Raw genomic sequence first — 17,203 nt, 5'->3', positions numbered from 1 at the left:
TTAATCATCTCGTCATCCTTGCCAATGGAAAGTAAGAGAGTACAATTAAGCTGTTTCTATAAGTATAACTCCCCATCAACAAAAAAATGAATATATCTGTCCAAAAACATAATGACAACTTTTAAATTGGACAGAATGAAGCCCTCCAGGTGGTACTTTGGGTAGTGAGACATGGTAAATCAAAGAGCCAGTTTGTTAGACAATTCCATGGTTCTAAAAGTGCTCCCCACAAGCTTTCTTCCAACATGTCAAGAATACAAAATTAAATAGGAATGCAGATACAGTTGCACCCCTTCCAAATAGAAGGTAAAACTCCCCACTAATAGTGGAACAGTTGGGATAAATGAGGTGGGTCGGGGCGCAGACAACGTGCTCTTGTTTCGTATCTTCTTCATTTTGCTTCATGTTACTCTGGGTTATATTTGGTCCCTTTAAGGGGTCTGTGACTCTCTAGATTTTTGGTTCTATGTCTAATTTAAATCATCTTTTCCTTGTGATATTAGGGTATGGGAGAGAAAGGAGGGGGGAGGGGGAATGGCTCTATATGTAATATATCATTGTTGAGAAAGACTGTATTCTTGTTTTTAGATTTGTGCGAGTCTTGGAAAATCAAAAGTAAAATATTTTTTAAAAATAAAAAATTAAATCAACCAAAAAAAACCTTTTCACCAAAGTACAGATCAAAGCATTCACCAATATTCCGCCTCAAAAAGTCTCATTTCTGACACTGGTCTGCTACCAAAAAACTCTATGACTCCAATACTTCATTGAAATCAAGTCACGATGCAACGCCAAGGTATACTGAGCAATCACTGTACTATACCGCCTGCATGTTCTGGATCCTTCCTCAAATCCCAATATTCATTTTAAGAACAAGAGCAAAGTTTCATACATTAAGTGCCAGAATTGTACACTTGAGATCCTCCTGATTGATGATTCACTGGATCATCTAAAACCAGTAAAGAATACTGAAAAATATTGCTATTCATTATAGGAAACCCAACTGAGGAAAATAATCAAGACAAAGAACTGTAATATTTCAGATTCAAAATAACGAACTGCAATTAAAATACAAACACCTATGAAGCTCTCAGGTTTCCACTGAGAAAAGTTACTTATTTCAGAAATTCAGATCCACTTTAAGATATAAATTGCAGATGTCACACCGCTATAAATCCAAGACTGAAGAGTTCATTCATAAATGAGCTCCACTCCATTGTGTACAACTAAAAGCTTCCCCTTTTTGACTAATTATTCAAAACTTGTATTAATTGGTGTAAGCACATCCTTGCCAAGAAATCTGATCACATTAAAGTAGGTAATAAACCAACCTCAACATTTCCTACTTGATTAGTTTCACAATTCAAACACTTGCATTCAGAAAGTATAGAAGATACCGGAGTGAATTTAAAATGTATTTAGTAAGGTAAAGAGCACACAAATAAAGAAAAATTGATATGTATCCTGCAAATACACTCTGTGTAAAAGAAAAATAAGGGCAAGTTGCAAAAACAATGGAAAACACTATATTCACAGAAAATGAAATGTTAAATTAACAAACCACCATGCCTGGATCAATGTATGGATATGTCTCATGGAGCAACATACTGGAGAAACTCAGTAGGTCCACTGATGCTGTTCAAACCTCTGAATTTCTCCAGCTTATTTTGTGTTGAAAAAGGCCCAGAGAATTCATGTTGGATTTAAAAATAGCTCATTGGCAGTTGTCCATGACTGTTTTTGGCTAAAGAAAGTGGAGCTCTATTAGTATCACTTCCTGATCATTTTCTTTTTTTTTTGATGAATACAGGAAGCCTGATTAGGTTTGTGTGTCATAAGAATTGGTTATGTGATCGAGTAAGGAAAAGAGCTGTGTACTGTAGGAAGATATCAACGGACTGGTTAGATGGACATACAATAATATACACAATTAAACTTTCAAATATGTAAGGAAATGCTTTTGGGGAGGGAATAAAGGCAAGGAAATACAAATAAACAGAAGATTACTGAGGTGTGAAGGAACAGAAAGACCTTGGAGTGCATGCCCTAAGATTTCTTAAAGCAAAAGAGCATGTCCATCAGGAGGTATGCAGAACATTTTATTTTTAAAGCAGAAACCTTAGATATTAATTTATGAATAATATTATGGTTTAATAATGGGATTATGTAAAGGCACGTTTATTATACTGAATCTGGTGACAAAGCCTAGAATATGCTTACAGGAAAGAACTGATAGCACCAAAGAGCACAAAGAATTACAAATGCGTTGTCAGAGTTGGAGGTGCTTAGATACGAAGGAAGATTTGCTGGACAAGGGTTGCTTTTCCTCTGGCTCCCTGTGCCGAACAAGTTAAATAAGGAGTGTAAAATTGTGAAGGGCTCAAATAGGAAGGATTCAATTCTACAAGCAGAGAGGGGGAAAACAGCTGGAAGGCATAGATTCCAAGGTAGAAGATTGGAAGGAAATTTTCTCTACAATCAATCCATTTTGAGAATTCCAGGGAATGTGCATCTTGCAGCTTAAAGTTTGGGTGGCAGGAACTTACACGTTTAAAAAGTAATTGTCTAGTATTCTTAAAAGTGACAATCTCTGAGAGTTGTGGACTAAGAAAAAAATGGGAGGAATACATTTTTTTTATTATCAATGAATCATGAATCCTTTTTCAACTAGTTTTTTTTGCAAGCAGAATAAATGCAAACAAATCATATTTTTGTTCCATGAAGCCAGTTTCTACATTTTGGTAACCTGAGAAATATTTATGTCAACCAAAGGCCTGGCCTACTGCTGAGTGCTGCACTGATTTCAATTCTTTCCAGTGTCAAATTGCATGCGTTTCTATTCTCTATTGTTGAGAATACTCATTTACTCCACTATTGTACCTTCACCACATTCTCCCTCTCAGAATAACATTAAATTATGTAATCCCATATCAAATACTAGTCATTGAGCATCACCACAAGAGGTCATCAATATATGAAACCAATGGTAGGTGTCCATTTCATTTCACAAAATTACCATTACAGATTAACTAACATCTCCAAACAGAAGGAACTAATGTCAGAAAGTGATGTCAACGTCACTGATCTGATTTGTACAATCCCAGCTAAACCAGCTTTGCCCATTGTAAACTGGATAAGCAGTACGAAACAAGCTTTATCAGTTATGATCTGAAACAGATTAAGTCCTGTTAGACCCAGGAGCTTTGTGATGCAAATCTATTCCAAATTATTAAAAAAATGTTCTGACAGTCTTCTACATATTACTCAACAGATTATAAACAACAACAAAAAAATCCACAGGAAATAATCAACATTCCTTCCATTTTAATTGTTTTTTCAGACTTTTTCTTTAGACTTTCTGCAGAATTCTATAAAAAGGACCAACTTATAACACTGCAAATCCTAGAGTTAAAAACATTAATAAAATTGGGTTAACAAATACTGTGGAAAATGCACAGCATCAATGTCCATTTTCTAAATTCTTGGATCTTGCAAATATGCTTCTAAAGAGGCATAAGGAGGATCAAAAAACAAAGCACGTGGCCATTTCCACATATGAAAATCTTCATTCTGGTGCAAATCAGATAAGAAAATTAAACTGATCATCTACAAAAAGGAGTGCAAGATTATTTCACAAATATTCAAATTTATAATTTGTCTCAACAAAATTTTTCAATCCACTTGATTGGTTGAACATTGTACCCAATCCCAGAATATTGAGCAACATTAAACCCAAAATGTACTTTTCATCAATTTTAGTTCATGCCTGTAATCTGGGTTTTAATTTGAGATGCAGGCTAAATTTGACAATTTAATAAAATGGTAATATGTATAAATGGTATTGTTAATAATTTAATATTGTACATGGAATACCAATTTTAAATTTCATTTCTTATAATGACAATAGATGTGAATAATGTACAAACGGCCACAGAAACACTATGGAAAGTGTCCTGGCTGGCTGCATCAGTCTGGTTTGGTAATTCAAGTGTTCAGAATTGGAGGCTGCTGGAGATGGTAAACATAGCCAGATCCAGCCACAGTCTCTGTCCTCCGCTCCATTGCAGACTTCTATGCGAGGCACCGCCTCAGGATGGCGGCCAACATCGTAAAGAACTCCCATCACCCTAGTCACACTCTATTCTCACTGCTACCTTCAGGCAGAAGGAACACCCCTAGGTTTCCATCAGCTTTCAGACTCTTGAACATTCTCTTGGTACACTAATCTTAGACTACAGCTCAGGAAGCACAAAAGAATTGTTTGTACTACTGCAAGTCATTTTTAAAAATCTAGAATTACTGTGAATATTTACCTATTGTATGATTTAAATTTAATTCAATTAGTTTACTATTAAAGATTTCTTTGCAAGTACCTGTTCAGCTGCAGCAAGAAATTTTGATACATATGATTTGTACATGTATGACAATAAACTCATCATATACATACTGTAAATATTTCACACAACTGGTCCATAAAAACTGCAAACACCTTCTTTAATTTAATGAAGGAGATTCAAATTCATTTCCTAGCTGTCTACTCACCAAGTCAAGTGCGCCTATCAAAAGTACCATTACAAAAACTATAATAGACAAGATGCAATTCTCAGACATGCTCTTCTCCACAGGCCAAGATCACTGCCCCTTGAACATTTTCTTACAACAGGAATATCACGAGTGAAAGGATGCACAGAACTCACCATCATAAGTGAAACTATATTTAGTGAAGTAGGATGTCTCCAATCCAAGTCGAATCTGAACAAGCTTCACCTTAAACTTAGAATATACATCACAGAGTTTCAAAACAGTAAGTTTTGAATCATTGAACATATTCAAAAATTTACAAAATCTGTTAATGCTTGTTTTACAATCTAACACTCATGAGAACACGGTGCTTTAGTCTCTTAAGAAGAGACTAAATATCATCGTATTCTCAACTGCAATCCTAAATTATTCCAAGTTAGACATGGAGATATCTATATGTTTCAACTTATAATTACATGAAGTTCAAGCAGTGATTTTTATGGTTAGGGCTATAGACATAAACTGTATGGAACAAGTTGGTTGGTAAAATGCTTACCCTATCTCTACATATCCATGCATACATCCATACATCTACATAAGCGCACATCTACAGCTTGGTGGAACACTTTAGCTCTGATCAGCAAAGCAATGAAGCACACTGTGAATGAGAGTTGAGTGTAATCCTTTCTCCTCCCAACCTTCTGAATGAGGTAAGAGAATGAACTTATTGTCATATATACATTGTACACAGGCATCAAAATTCTTACTGGCTGCAGGAAAACAACCCAACTACAAATTAATGAAAAACTACATACTAAGTGTTTAAGTGACAATAAAGACAAAAAAAATATTCAGTCATCCTCGTGGAAAGAAAAATGACTGCAATAATCCAGACAGTCCTTTTGTGGTGTCAGAGCAAATTCCTAATTTGTGTAACAAGGAGAGGTTCAAGAGCCTGAGAGCTGTGGAAAGAAAATTTCAGCTTTCTGTTTATCCTGCTTGAAGATACTTGTCAACAATCAGGATTAGAAACACTCCATAACATTTCCTTTTACAGAGACTGCAAAGCTACTTCAGCTGACTTTCACGCACTATGATTCTGAAGTGCCTGCTGATGCGAATGTTGGAAATGCAGACCTTTCATAGAAGGGGCAGGTAGGTAGGTAGTCTGTGAGGTTGTCCATTCTTGAATCAAGGACATCGGGTTCTCAGTATCATTCTGAATACTCCAGCTCCAATTTGAGTGATCGTGGGTGCGAGATCAGAGTTAGGAGAGATGTTGCATTTCTTCAATTAGGCTGAGTACATCCTTGATTTCCTGTCTGCCCAGTAACCATTTCTAATGTGGGAATTGTGTTCGTTTTGAGAGTTTGGCATCAGACAAAATTTGTTAGACTACATACCATGCAGAATGTTCACCAATAATGATACAACAATAGAAAATGACAGTGCTTTCATTTGGATTTCAGATAGATAAAATTCTTATCTGAAATATGAAAAGCCATCTAGATCTCAAGCCCTGGAACTCCCTTTTGGAAACAATATTGTCTTTAGTTACTATTATTTCATTTCCTTCATTGGCCAATCGCCAATTCTCATCTGTTTGAGAGATCTGGTGTGGTGTGGTACTTTGGCTGAGTGAACTTGTGTCAGGGGTATATGTCCAGTGTGACGTGGTACCTGACACAGGTTCACTCAGCCACAGTACCACACAGGACAAATCACTATGCACTGACACTTGCCATTGTTTTGTCATTACCCTCACACTCTCAGCAGTATATTACATGTACATTAATTATTAGGAACCAATCTATTTGCATCACTTCCCCCCCCCCCCCCCCCACAAAAAAGCATTTCACATCCAAAGTTATTTAAATAAATACAAACAGAAGATTGATTTCCCATTCATCCAAGGTAAATTTTCATAATGTGCACTCACTTACAGGATTCGTAACTTACAAATTTACATGATGTTTATAATAATGAAAAATCAAACAAAGATTCTATGCAACAATCCACAAAATAAAGCAACATTTATTTTAACTACCTCTTTACCAGACCAAGAAAAAGCACAGAGAGGCATTCAGCAAGTCACTTTTAAATCCTTTTGAAAGTTGTGAAATTACAGCTATTCAAATTAGAAAAGGAAAATATCACCGAAAATTAAATTACTTTATCCTTACTCCCATGTCGATGAATAGGACTTTATGTGATATCTGGTTGTGATTCAATGTAAATACTAAGTCTACGACAATTAATTCAAATAGTGACATTTTTAAAATCAAATTACCTTCACATCCAATTTGCTTTTGCAAACTTCTTATTTGGCCACAACAGAGGTTTTAACATTTCAAAATTGACTGAATAATTTAGATAGTTGGATTTACCTCACCAGTCCTTGCAATCTAGTCAATCATCAGTCAGCCCATTCAAAAAACAACAAACTTAACAACATCTGGAGACATTGTTGTAATTGTGAACATTTCAAGAGACATTAAACAAAATGAGTGCAGTTTGCACCATCTGGCCAGATGGATTCATCCTCACTGTCCCCATACAATAATATAGTGCAGAGAAATTATCCTTCCCCGATACAAATCACCATTCCCGATGTTGATATAAAAACACAATGCTGGAGAAACTCAGCAGCTCAAACAGAGAAGATAAAGATACACAGCCAACGTTTCGGACTTGAGCCCTACATCAAGGTATGAACAGAATGTAGGCAGGCATATGAATAAAATGGTGGTGGGGGGAGATAGGCAGGGGGAGGAGCACAGACACAAAGGCAGAGAGCAATAGGATAAGGGAGGGAGGGCACATGAGCAAATGATGGTGGGGGGGGTTCTGTGAATGGCATGGGAAGCAGGTGGAGAGCTGGAGAAAAGGAGATAGAGGGATGGGGAGAACAGTCCAGCAGAAACCAAGAAAAGTCAATGTTTATGCAGTCCGTCCGATTGGAGAATGCCCAGATCGAATGGAATATTAGGTGTCGCTCCTCCAATTTACAGGTGGTCTTGACCTTCTCTACACCAAAGAGGCTGGACACAGATTGACAGATCATTTCGCTGAACACCTTAGTTCTGTCCACATCCATGACAAGATGCAGACCAGTGGTCAACAATTTTAATTCTGCGCCCCACTCCTGCGCTGATACGTCCATCCTTGTTCTCAGGTACTGCCAAACCATGACCACCTGTAAATTTAAGTGTGCTCCTTCCCCAGCCCAACATTTTGTTTGTGCATCTGCCTAAATCTCATCCATTCCTTGATTAAGGGCTCAAGCCTGAAATATTGGTTATTTACCTTTATCTGTGCTTAATAAAGGACAAAGACCTGCTGAATTTCTCCAGCATCTTGTTTTTACCTCAACCAGTGTCTGGAGGTTCTCGTGTTTTACTCCTATCCCCATTACTGACCCCATTCTATACCGGGAACTGACTAGCAATGGGAGATGCAGGCACTCAGACACATGTTGGAGATGGTGTGCCGGCTCCACTGTCCCCATAAGCCTTTTGACTGACTGGTGGCAACCAGACTGGGGCCAGGCCCAGTCTCAGTGAGGTGGGGCAGGTGCCCAGTATCACACCAGGGAGTTGGAGGCAAGGGCCATCCGTCTCACTCCAAGCTGTGAAAAGACTGGTTTCACTCTGCCAGAGGGTGAACCAAGAAGGACCACACCTTCAGACTGCCACCTAGTGGGTGGGGGGGGGAAGAGGGGACCCTCCCAGTGGGGGGGAAGAGGGGACCCTCCCAGTGGGGGGGGAAGAGGGGACCCTCCCAGTGGGGGGGGAAGAGGGGACCCTCCCAGTGGGGGGGGGAAGAGGGGACCCTCCCAGTGGGGGGGGAAGAGGGGACCCTCCCAGTGGGGGGGGAAGAGGGGACCCTCCCAGTGGGGGGGGAAGAGGGGACCCTCCCAGTGGGGGGGGAAGAGGGGACCCTCCCAGTGGGGGGGGAAGAGGGGACCCTCCCAGTGGGGGGGGAAGAGGGGACCCTCCCAGTGGGGGGGGAAGAGGGGACCCTCCCAGTGGGGGGGGAAGAGGGGACCCTCCCAGTGGGGGGGAAGAGGGGACCCTCCCAGTGGGGGGGAAGAGGGGACCCTCCCAGTGGGGGGGAAGAGGGGACCCTCCCAGTGGGGGGGAAGAGGGGACCCTCCCAGTGGGGGGGGGGGAAGAGGGGACCCTCCCAGTGGGGGGGGGGAAGAGGGGACCCTCCCAGTGGGGGGGGGGAAGAGGGGACCCTCCCAGTGGGGGGGGGGAAGAGGGGACCCTCCCAGTGGGGGGGGGGAAGAGGGGACCCTCCCAGTGGGGGGGGTAGAGGGGACCCTCCCAGTGGGGGGGGGGAAGAGGGGACCCTCCCAGTGGGGGGGGGGGGAAGAGGGGACCCTCCCAGTGGGGGGGGGGGGAGAGGGGACCCTCCCAGTGGGGGGGGGGGGGAAGAGGGGACCCTCCCAGTGGGGGGGGGGGGGGGGAAGAGGGGACCCTCCCAGTGGGGGGGGGGGGGGAAGAGGGGACCCTCCCAGTGGGGGGGGGGGAAGAGGGGACCCTCCCAGTGGGGGGGGGGAAGAGGGGACCCTCCCAGTGGGGGGGGGGGAAGAGGGGACCCTCCCAGTGGGGGGGGGGGGAAGAGGGGACCCTCCCAGTGGGGGGGGGGGAAGAGGGGACCCTCCCAGTGGGGGGGGGGAAGAGGGGACCCTCCCAGTGGGGGGGGGAAGAGGTGACCCTCCCAGTGGGGGGGGGAAGAGGTGACCCTCCCAGTGGGGGGGGGGGAAGAGGTGACCCTCCCAGTGGGGGGGGGGGGAAGAGGTGACCCTCCCAGTGGGGGGGGGGGGAAGAGGTGACCCTCCCAGTGGGGGGGGGGGAAGAGGTGACCCTCCCAGTGGGGGGGGGGGAAGAGGTGACCCTCCCAGTGGGGGGGGGGAGAGGTGACCCTCCCAGTGGGGGGGGGGGAGAGGTGACCCTCCCAGTGGGGGGGGGAAAGAGGTGACCCTCCCAGTGGGGGGGGGGAAAAGAGGTGACCCTCCCAGTGGGGGGGGGGAAAGAGGGGACCCTCCCAATGGGGGGGGGGAAAGAGGGGACCCTCCCAGTGGGGGGGGGAAAGAGGGGACCCTCCCAGTGGGGGGGGAGGAAGAGGGGACCCTCCCAGTGGGGGGGAGGAAGAGGGGACCCTCCCAGTGGGGGGGAGGAAGAGGGGACCCTCCCAGTGGGGGGGGGGAAAGAGGGGACCCTCCCAGTGGGGGGGGAAGAGGGGACCCTCCCAGTGGGGGGGGAAGAGGGGACCCTCCCAGTGGGGGGGGAAGAGGGGACCCTCCCAGTGGGGGGGGAAGAGGGGACCCTCCCAGTGGGGGGGGGGGAAGAGGGGACCCTCCCAGTGGGGGGGGGGAAGAGGGGACCCTCCCAGTGGGGGGGGGGGAAGAGGGGACCCTCCCAGTGGGGGGGGGGAAAAGAGGGGACCCTCCCAGTGTGGGGGGGGAAGAGGGGATAGCCAGTGGTTGGGGGAACCCTCCTAGTGAGGGAGAGAAGAGGGGAGGAGTCCCTCCAGGACGGGAATCAGGACCCCCGCTGCCCCTACTCCCCTCTCCCCCTTACCTGCGTGGCCTCACTGCTCATGCCGTTCTCACCCCGGGATCACGGCAGCCTCCAGCCGCTGCCTCTTGGCTTCGGCTGCCGCTGCGTCTCCCGGCTCGTCCCGCTTCAGCCCTCGCACCATCCGCTCAGGGACAGGCCCGGGCTCGGCCGCCATGGCGGGGGGCGGTGGGTGTGTGGAGAGGGCCGGCACTCGGACTCAGGGCAGAGGCGGCGCACGGGACGCGGGCGGGCCCACCCCCCCGGCTCGGTGCAACGAACCCCGGCGGGTGGCGGTGGGGTGCCGGCCTGCACCCGGTGTCTGGAGCCGGAGCGTCGGGGTTCGGCAGCGGCGCTGACTCTCACCGCGCGGAACAGCGCTGGCGGCAGCGGAAAACAGGCACTGGAAAATGGCCTGGGCGCGCGCACGTCCCTCGGCCGCGAGGGCGCGCACGCCCGTCCTCCCCGAGCCCTGCCCGCGCGTCCGGCCTCCGCCGCGAGGCCCCGGGCGCGCGCACGTTCACCCGCGGCCCGAGCCTCGGGGGCGCGTGGACCTCGGCCGCCTGTCGTCACGCGCGCATGCTCGATCATCAACCGCCTGTTCTTCACCCCCCCCCCCACTCCGTGCGCATGCTCGTACCTCTGCCGCCAATCCAACGGCGCCGATGGCGGGAACTGCCGCCCTCTGCTGGGAATCAGCGCGGGTGGTGTGCTTGGTCCGGCACTTGGGCTGCAGAAGCGAAGGGCGGTCACCGAGCCTAACACGCGGCGAGGAACCCGTCCTGATGTCCGGTTGGTGATCGGCCCGAGGGGGTGGCCTTGCGTCGGACTGGGGACACGAGGGGGCCGTTGCCAGGGTGACAGGGAAAATGATTCCCCGCGCTGGGATCCGTGGGCCGCGGGCGCCGCGGCTGGCCGGAGTCGGTAGTGCAGGGGGCGGCTGCGCAGGCGCCGGCCACGTGGCTGGCCACCCCGGCCTGCAGGCCCTGAGCTTGTGGTGTGCAGACGTTGCGGTTGTCGTCAACGCTCCGACATGCTGGAGGGGCTCAGCCGGCCCTATTAAAACGCCTACAGGAGTCAGAAATATAGTGCCGACGTTTCGGGCCTGAGCCCTTCTTCAAGGAAAAGGCAGAAGCGGGGAATAGCAGAAAGTCTCCCAATTCAAACAATGGGGAGGAATCCAGACCAACAAAAGGTGCTAATTGGATGTGATCAGGGACTAAGTACAATTTATCATATCTGTCAATATCCCATCTGCCCCACCATTTAATCATTCTCCCACTCAGCCTGGCCTTCTCCCCAAAACCTTGGATCCTCAGTTGAGAAGAACCTTTCAATCTCTGCCTTAAATACACCCAATGACCCGGACTCCACAGCCGCCTGGGGACAGTTGAGGCAGAAAGGAAGGTCGTGGCTGAAAAATATTCTTCGGCATCTGTTCTCGACAGATGCCCTTCAATCGTGGTTGTGCCCTCTTGTCCATGACTCCCCTTCCATGGGTAACAACTTTGCCACATCTACTCTAAAATATTCATAGAAACATAGAAGATAGGAGCAGGAGTAGGTCATTCGAGCCTGCTCCGCCATTCAACGAGATCATGGCTGATCTTAAAGTTCAGTACCCCGTCCCCGCCTTCTCTCCATAACCTTTAATACCCTTATACTGAAGAAATAGATCTAATTCCCTCTTAAATATATTTAATGAACCTGCCTCTACTGCCCTCTGTGGCAATGAATTCCAAAGATTCACCACCCTCTGGGTAAAGAAATTCCTCCTCATCTCGGTCCTAAATGGTTTGCCTATTATCCTCAAACCATGGCCCCGGGTTCTGGATTTTCCCATCCTTGGAAACATCCCATCTGCATCCATTTTGTCCAGTCCTGCCAGAATTTTATAGGTCTCTATGAGATCCCCTCTCAATCTTCTAAACTCCAGCGAGTACAATCCCAGTTTGCGCAATCTTTCCTCATAAGTCATTCCTGCCATTCCAGGTATCAGCCTGGTGAATCGCCTCTGCACTTCCTCCATTGCAAGAACATCCTTCCTTAGATAAGGTGACCAAAACTGCACATAATACTCCAGGTGTGATCTCACCAAGGCCCTGTACAGCTGCAGTAAGGTATCCTTGTTCCTATACTCAGACCCTCTTGATATGAAGGCCAACATACCATTTGCTTTTTTAACCACCTGCTGTATCAGCATGCTCGCCTTCAGAGACTGATGTACAAGTACCCCTAGGTCTCTCTGCACTTCCCCATCTCTTAAATCTAGTGCCATTCAAATAGTAATCTGCCCTCTGGTTTGTATTACCAAAGTGGATAACCTCACATTTATCCACATTGTAGTGCATTTGCCATGTATCTGCCCAGTCCCTCAATTTATCCAAATCACACTGGAGCTTCCTGACCCCGTCTTCCGTGCACACAACCCCTCCTAGCTTAGTGTCATCTGCAAATTTGGAGATATTACATCCAATCCCCTCATCCAGATCATTAATGTAAATTGTGAACAGCTGGGGTCCCAGTACAGATCCCTGTGGTACCCTACTGGTCACCGCCTGCCACTCAGAAAACGAGCCATTTATCCCAACTCTCTGTCTTCTACCTGCCAGCCAGTTCTCAATCCACATCAATACTTTGCCCCCAATCCCATGAGCCTTGATTTTGGAAGCCAGTCGTTTATGCGGGACCTTATCAAAGGCCTTTTGGAAGTCCACATTCACTGGCTCTCCCCCATCTATTTTACCTGTCACCATCTCAAAGAATTCCAATAGATTTGTCAAGCACGATTTACCTTTTGTAAATCCATGTTGACTCCGTCCGATCCCTTCTCTGCTAGTCATATGCTCCGCTATTACATCCTTAATAATGGATTCCATCATTTTGCCCACTACTGATGTAAGGCTCACCGGCCGATAATTCCCCGCTTTTTCTCTACCCCCTTTTTAAATAGTGGGGTAACATTAGCTACCCTCCAATCCATGGGTACTGATCCTGAGTCTATCGAGTTCTGGAAAATAATTCTTAAAGCATCTGCTATCTGAATGGCCACTTCCTTGAGTACCCTAGGATGTAGATTATCAGGCCCTTGGGATTTATCTGCCTTCAATCCCATCAATTTCCCCAAGACCATGTCCTTAGAGATACTGATTTCTTTCAGTTCCTCCCTTGCATTAGTCTCTATGTTTCCCAACATCCTTGGGAGGTTATTTGTATCCTCTCTTGTAAAAACAGAACTAAAGTAAGAATTTAATTGGTCTGCCATTTCCTTATTCCCCATTATATATTCCCCTGATTCCGACTTCAAAGGACCTACTCTGGATTTCACCAATCTTTTCCTCTTGACATATTTATAAAAGCTTTTGCAGTCGGTTTTTATATTTGCCGCAAGCTTACTTTCATAATTTATTTTTGCTCTCTTGATTAATCCCTTTGTCCTCCTTTGCTGCATCTTGAACTGCTCCCAGTCTTCGGTTGCGGTACTTTTTTTGGCTAATTGATATGCTCTCTCTTTGGACCCAATGCTGTCTCTAATTTCCCTTGTTATCCACGGTTGAGTCACCTTTTTTGGTTTATTTTTATGCCAAACCGGTATAAACGATTTTTGCAATTTCTCCATTAGATCTGTGAATGCTTTCCATTGTCTATCCACAGTCAACTCCCCCATAAACACCACCCAATCAATCTTACTCAACTCCCGTCTCATACCATCATAATTCCCTTTATTTAAATTCAAAATGTTTCTATGAGGATCCCCCTTATTCTCAGATATAGCCTCCACATGCTTCTATTTCTTATGTTTCCTGGAGATAAATTCTTAAATGGTCCTCTAGCTGGTAAGAGATGATGCTTTGCTCTGTACCCTGCATTTGGTCTTTGTAACACTACACCCTGCCATTCTATGACATCCGATAGCACTCTATCCTGCAAACTTGTTCAATCATTTGCGCTAACTCCTGTACTTAAGTGCACATTGACTTGTTTAGATAGCATGCAAAACAAAGCTTTACACTGTACTTTGGTACACATGACAATAAACAATTCGATTTAGCACTCTGACTGATTGTTCAAGAACAGAAATCAATGCCAGCTGCACTGTGAAAACATGAAAGGTCATTCACCTGAAATACATTGAAACAGGTCCTTCAGCCCCACCCACCCCTTAAGTCTACTGACAGAAACCCTGCACTAATTGCATTTATGCTCCATTCAGTGCCATTAACCTGATGGATTCTATCACCCTCTTTGTGGACCAAATTCAAGTTTATTATCATTTGATTGTTCATATACAACCCTACAAAACAGCATCTCCCAGTCCACGGTGTTCATGCAATGCACAGTACATAATGATCAAATAACATAATCGCAATGAATATACATAAATATTTGGAGTGGGATATTGTTTATCAGTCTCAGGGCTTGCAAGAAGAAGCTGTTCTCCAGTGAGGCAGTCCTGATTTCAATGCTCCTATACCTCCCTCTTCATGGTAGTGAGTTGATAATGTGCACTGGATGGAAAGGGTCTTCAATAATTTCTTGAGCCCTATTTAGACAACGCTCCAAGTAAATGTCATCGGTAGAGGAAAGGAGACCCCAGTGATCCTCTTGGATGTTTTAATGATCCTCTGCACCTACCACCTTACACAATGATGCAGCCGGACAGGACACTCGATTGTGCTCCTGTAAGAGGATGTCAAGATGGGTGCGGTAGCCCTTGCCCTCCTCAGCCTCCTGAGTAAGTGTAGGCACTGCTGCACCTTCTTGACTAATGAGCAGGTGTGGCGAGTCCAGGATAGGTCACCCCTAATATGCACACCAAGGAATCTTGTCCACATTGAGACTCAGGTTGATGCAGGCTCAATTTTAACATTTAAGAGGAATTGGACAGGAACATGGATGGAAGGGGTATGGAGGGATATGGACTGGGTGCAGGTCAGTGGGACTAGGCAAAAAAAAAAATGGTTTGGCACAGACTAGAAGGACTGAAGGGGCCTGTTTCTGTGCTGTAATGTTCTATGGTACTAAGAAGCAGAGCAAAAGGATCTAAAGTCAGGGTAGTTGTGGGGTAGGATGGGAACAAGGGGAACTCCACTGTGGTCCAGGGCAAGAATTGAAAAAACACATGCAAAGGGACAGTTTGAGGCAGAAAGGAAGGTAGAGGAAATGGTGCAGGAAAACTCAGGATGTTCCCACAAATTAGATAAAGTCATGGAAGAAATGAGTTGAAGTCTTGTTAACCTAGGTAAGGGTAAAAATTGAAAGAAGTATCAATGAAATATTCTAGTTCAGGGCATGTACAAGAAACCAATCTTCAAAATAGCAGACAGTGAGGTGGAACAGTTTCATGGAATTTAGCAGCTTTCAAATTCAAGTTATTTAAAACAGGTACTGCTTTTTGATTTGTACTTAGTTCCTTCAGTTCCAAATTCTCCAAAATATTTAGCAGCTTCTTTGATGAAAATAGATGCACAATAATTGTTTGATAGCTCCGCCATTTCTTTACTCCCCATTATAATATCCCGTCTCTCTACAGGGAGCCCACACAGCCTTATTCATCTTTTTTACAGAGTGGTAAACTCTCATACAGTAATGGTTTATGTCTGCATTCACATTCTATCTTGCTCTTTTTTTGGATTCAACTTCTTTATGATTTACCATTTCCAATTACTTTATAAGCCTCTTCCTTGGATTTAGTGCTATCAATAATTCCTCATCAGATGGACCATTTCCTGTTGGGTTTTTGTGTCTGAAGAATTTTTTTTCCGCCTTCTGCATTGTTTCTTCGCGTTACCAATCACCTCACCTTCATCACACCTTTGAATGTGTGTTCCCAATAGCCATAGGAGTAGAAATAGTCTATTCTGCCCAATGTCTTCCCCTCCATTTAATCATGAGCTGATCCATTTCCCCACTCAGCCTCACTGCCCAGCCTTCTCCCCATAACCCTTGATGCCCTTGCTCATCAAGAACCTATAAATCTCTGCCTTAAATACACTCAAAGACCTGGCCTCCACAACCACCTGTGATAGCAAATTCCAGATTTACCACCCTCTGGCTGAAGAAATTCCTTTGCATTTCTGTACCAAGCAGATCCCCTTCAGTCCTGAAGTTGTGCCCTCTTGTTCTAGACTCTCCCACCATGGGAAACCACCTTTTTACACATACTCTGTCCATGCCTTTCAACATTCAAAATGTTTCAATAAGATTTCTGCCCACCCCATTCTCCTAAATTTCAATGAGTACAGGCCAAAAGCTGTCAAATACTCCACACACGATAACCCGTTCATTCCTGGAATCATCCTGGTGAACCTTCCCTGAACCCTCTCCAACATCAGCACATCCTTTCTTAAATGAAGAGCCCAAAACTGCTCACAAGTGAGGTCTCATTAATGCCTTATAAAGCCTCAACATCACATCTCTCTAATATTCTATTCCTCTTGAAATGAATGCCAGCATTGCATTTGCTTTCTTCACCACTGACTCTTGCAAATTTACCTTCAGGCTGTCCTGCATTGGACTCTCAGGTCCACTGGGAATTTTCAACTTACTGCCATTTATTTATTCTACTAAAGTTCATGACCTTACACTTTCTGACATTGTAGCCACTGAAAACACAGTGTTGGTTGATGAACGTAAAATAATGACACACACAGTTACAGATAAATCAGAACTCATTTACTCAAGTCACGTGCGTATTCTTTTAAAACAATGAACACCACATGTGCCATGTCAAGACATAATCCCGTACCAGTTGGCTAGACTTCTGGAAGTTGTGGTCTATCTATACCTCCACTGCACACCCACCCACCACCCCCCCCTACCCAAGAACCTGCACTATCACCTGGTAGTTTTTTTTGGGAGGTCAACCCCTGTGCTGGACTGCTGGCTGTTGAAGAAGGGCAGTCTTATCAACATAGGCAGGTTTGAGCCTGTCAATTGTGAATGACAGAGGCTGCCCAGCAATGTTCAAGATGCAGGTTGACCTTGTTTGTCTTATTACCCTATATGATTCCTTGTATGGTGCCTGCAAGGGCTGGCCATGTGTTCCTCGACGTATGAACATATATTCACAATCCTTCAGTTAGTGATTATGGTGCTACAGGAGGTAATTTGCCTAC

General features: G+C 45.5%; 1 protein-coding gene across 1 annotated transcript in view; it reads right to left on the bottom strand.

The window, feature by feature from the left end:
* The window catches only part of LOC138748450 (RNA binding protein fox-1 homolog 2-like), a 231,425-nt gene extending 220,891 nt beyond the window's left edge, over nt 1–10,534 (bottom strand). The window contains 2 exon segments of the mRNA XM_069908701.1: nt 10,110–10,142; nt 10,144–10,534. Coding sequence (XP_069764802.1) covers nt 10,110–10,142; nt 10,144–10,263 — 153 coding nt within the window. The 5' untranslated portion in view covers nt 10,264–10,534.
* Between the last annotated feature and the right edge of the window lie 6,669 nt (nt 10,535–17,203).

Source organism: Narcine bancroftii, chromosome 13 (genome assembly GCF_036971445.1).
Source record: "Narcine bancroftii isolate sNarBan1 chromosome 13, sNarBan1.hap1, whole genome shotgun sequence".
NCBI lineage: Eukaryota > Metazoa > Chordata > Chondrichthyes > Torpediniformes > Narcinidae > Narcine > Narcine bancroftii.
This window is presented reverse-complemented; position numbering and strand designations above follow the sequence as displayed.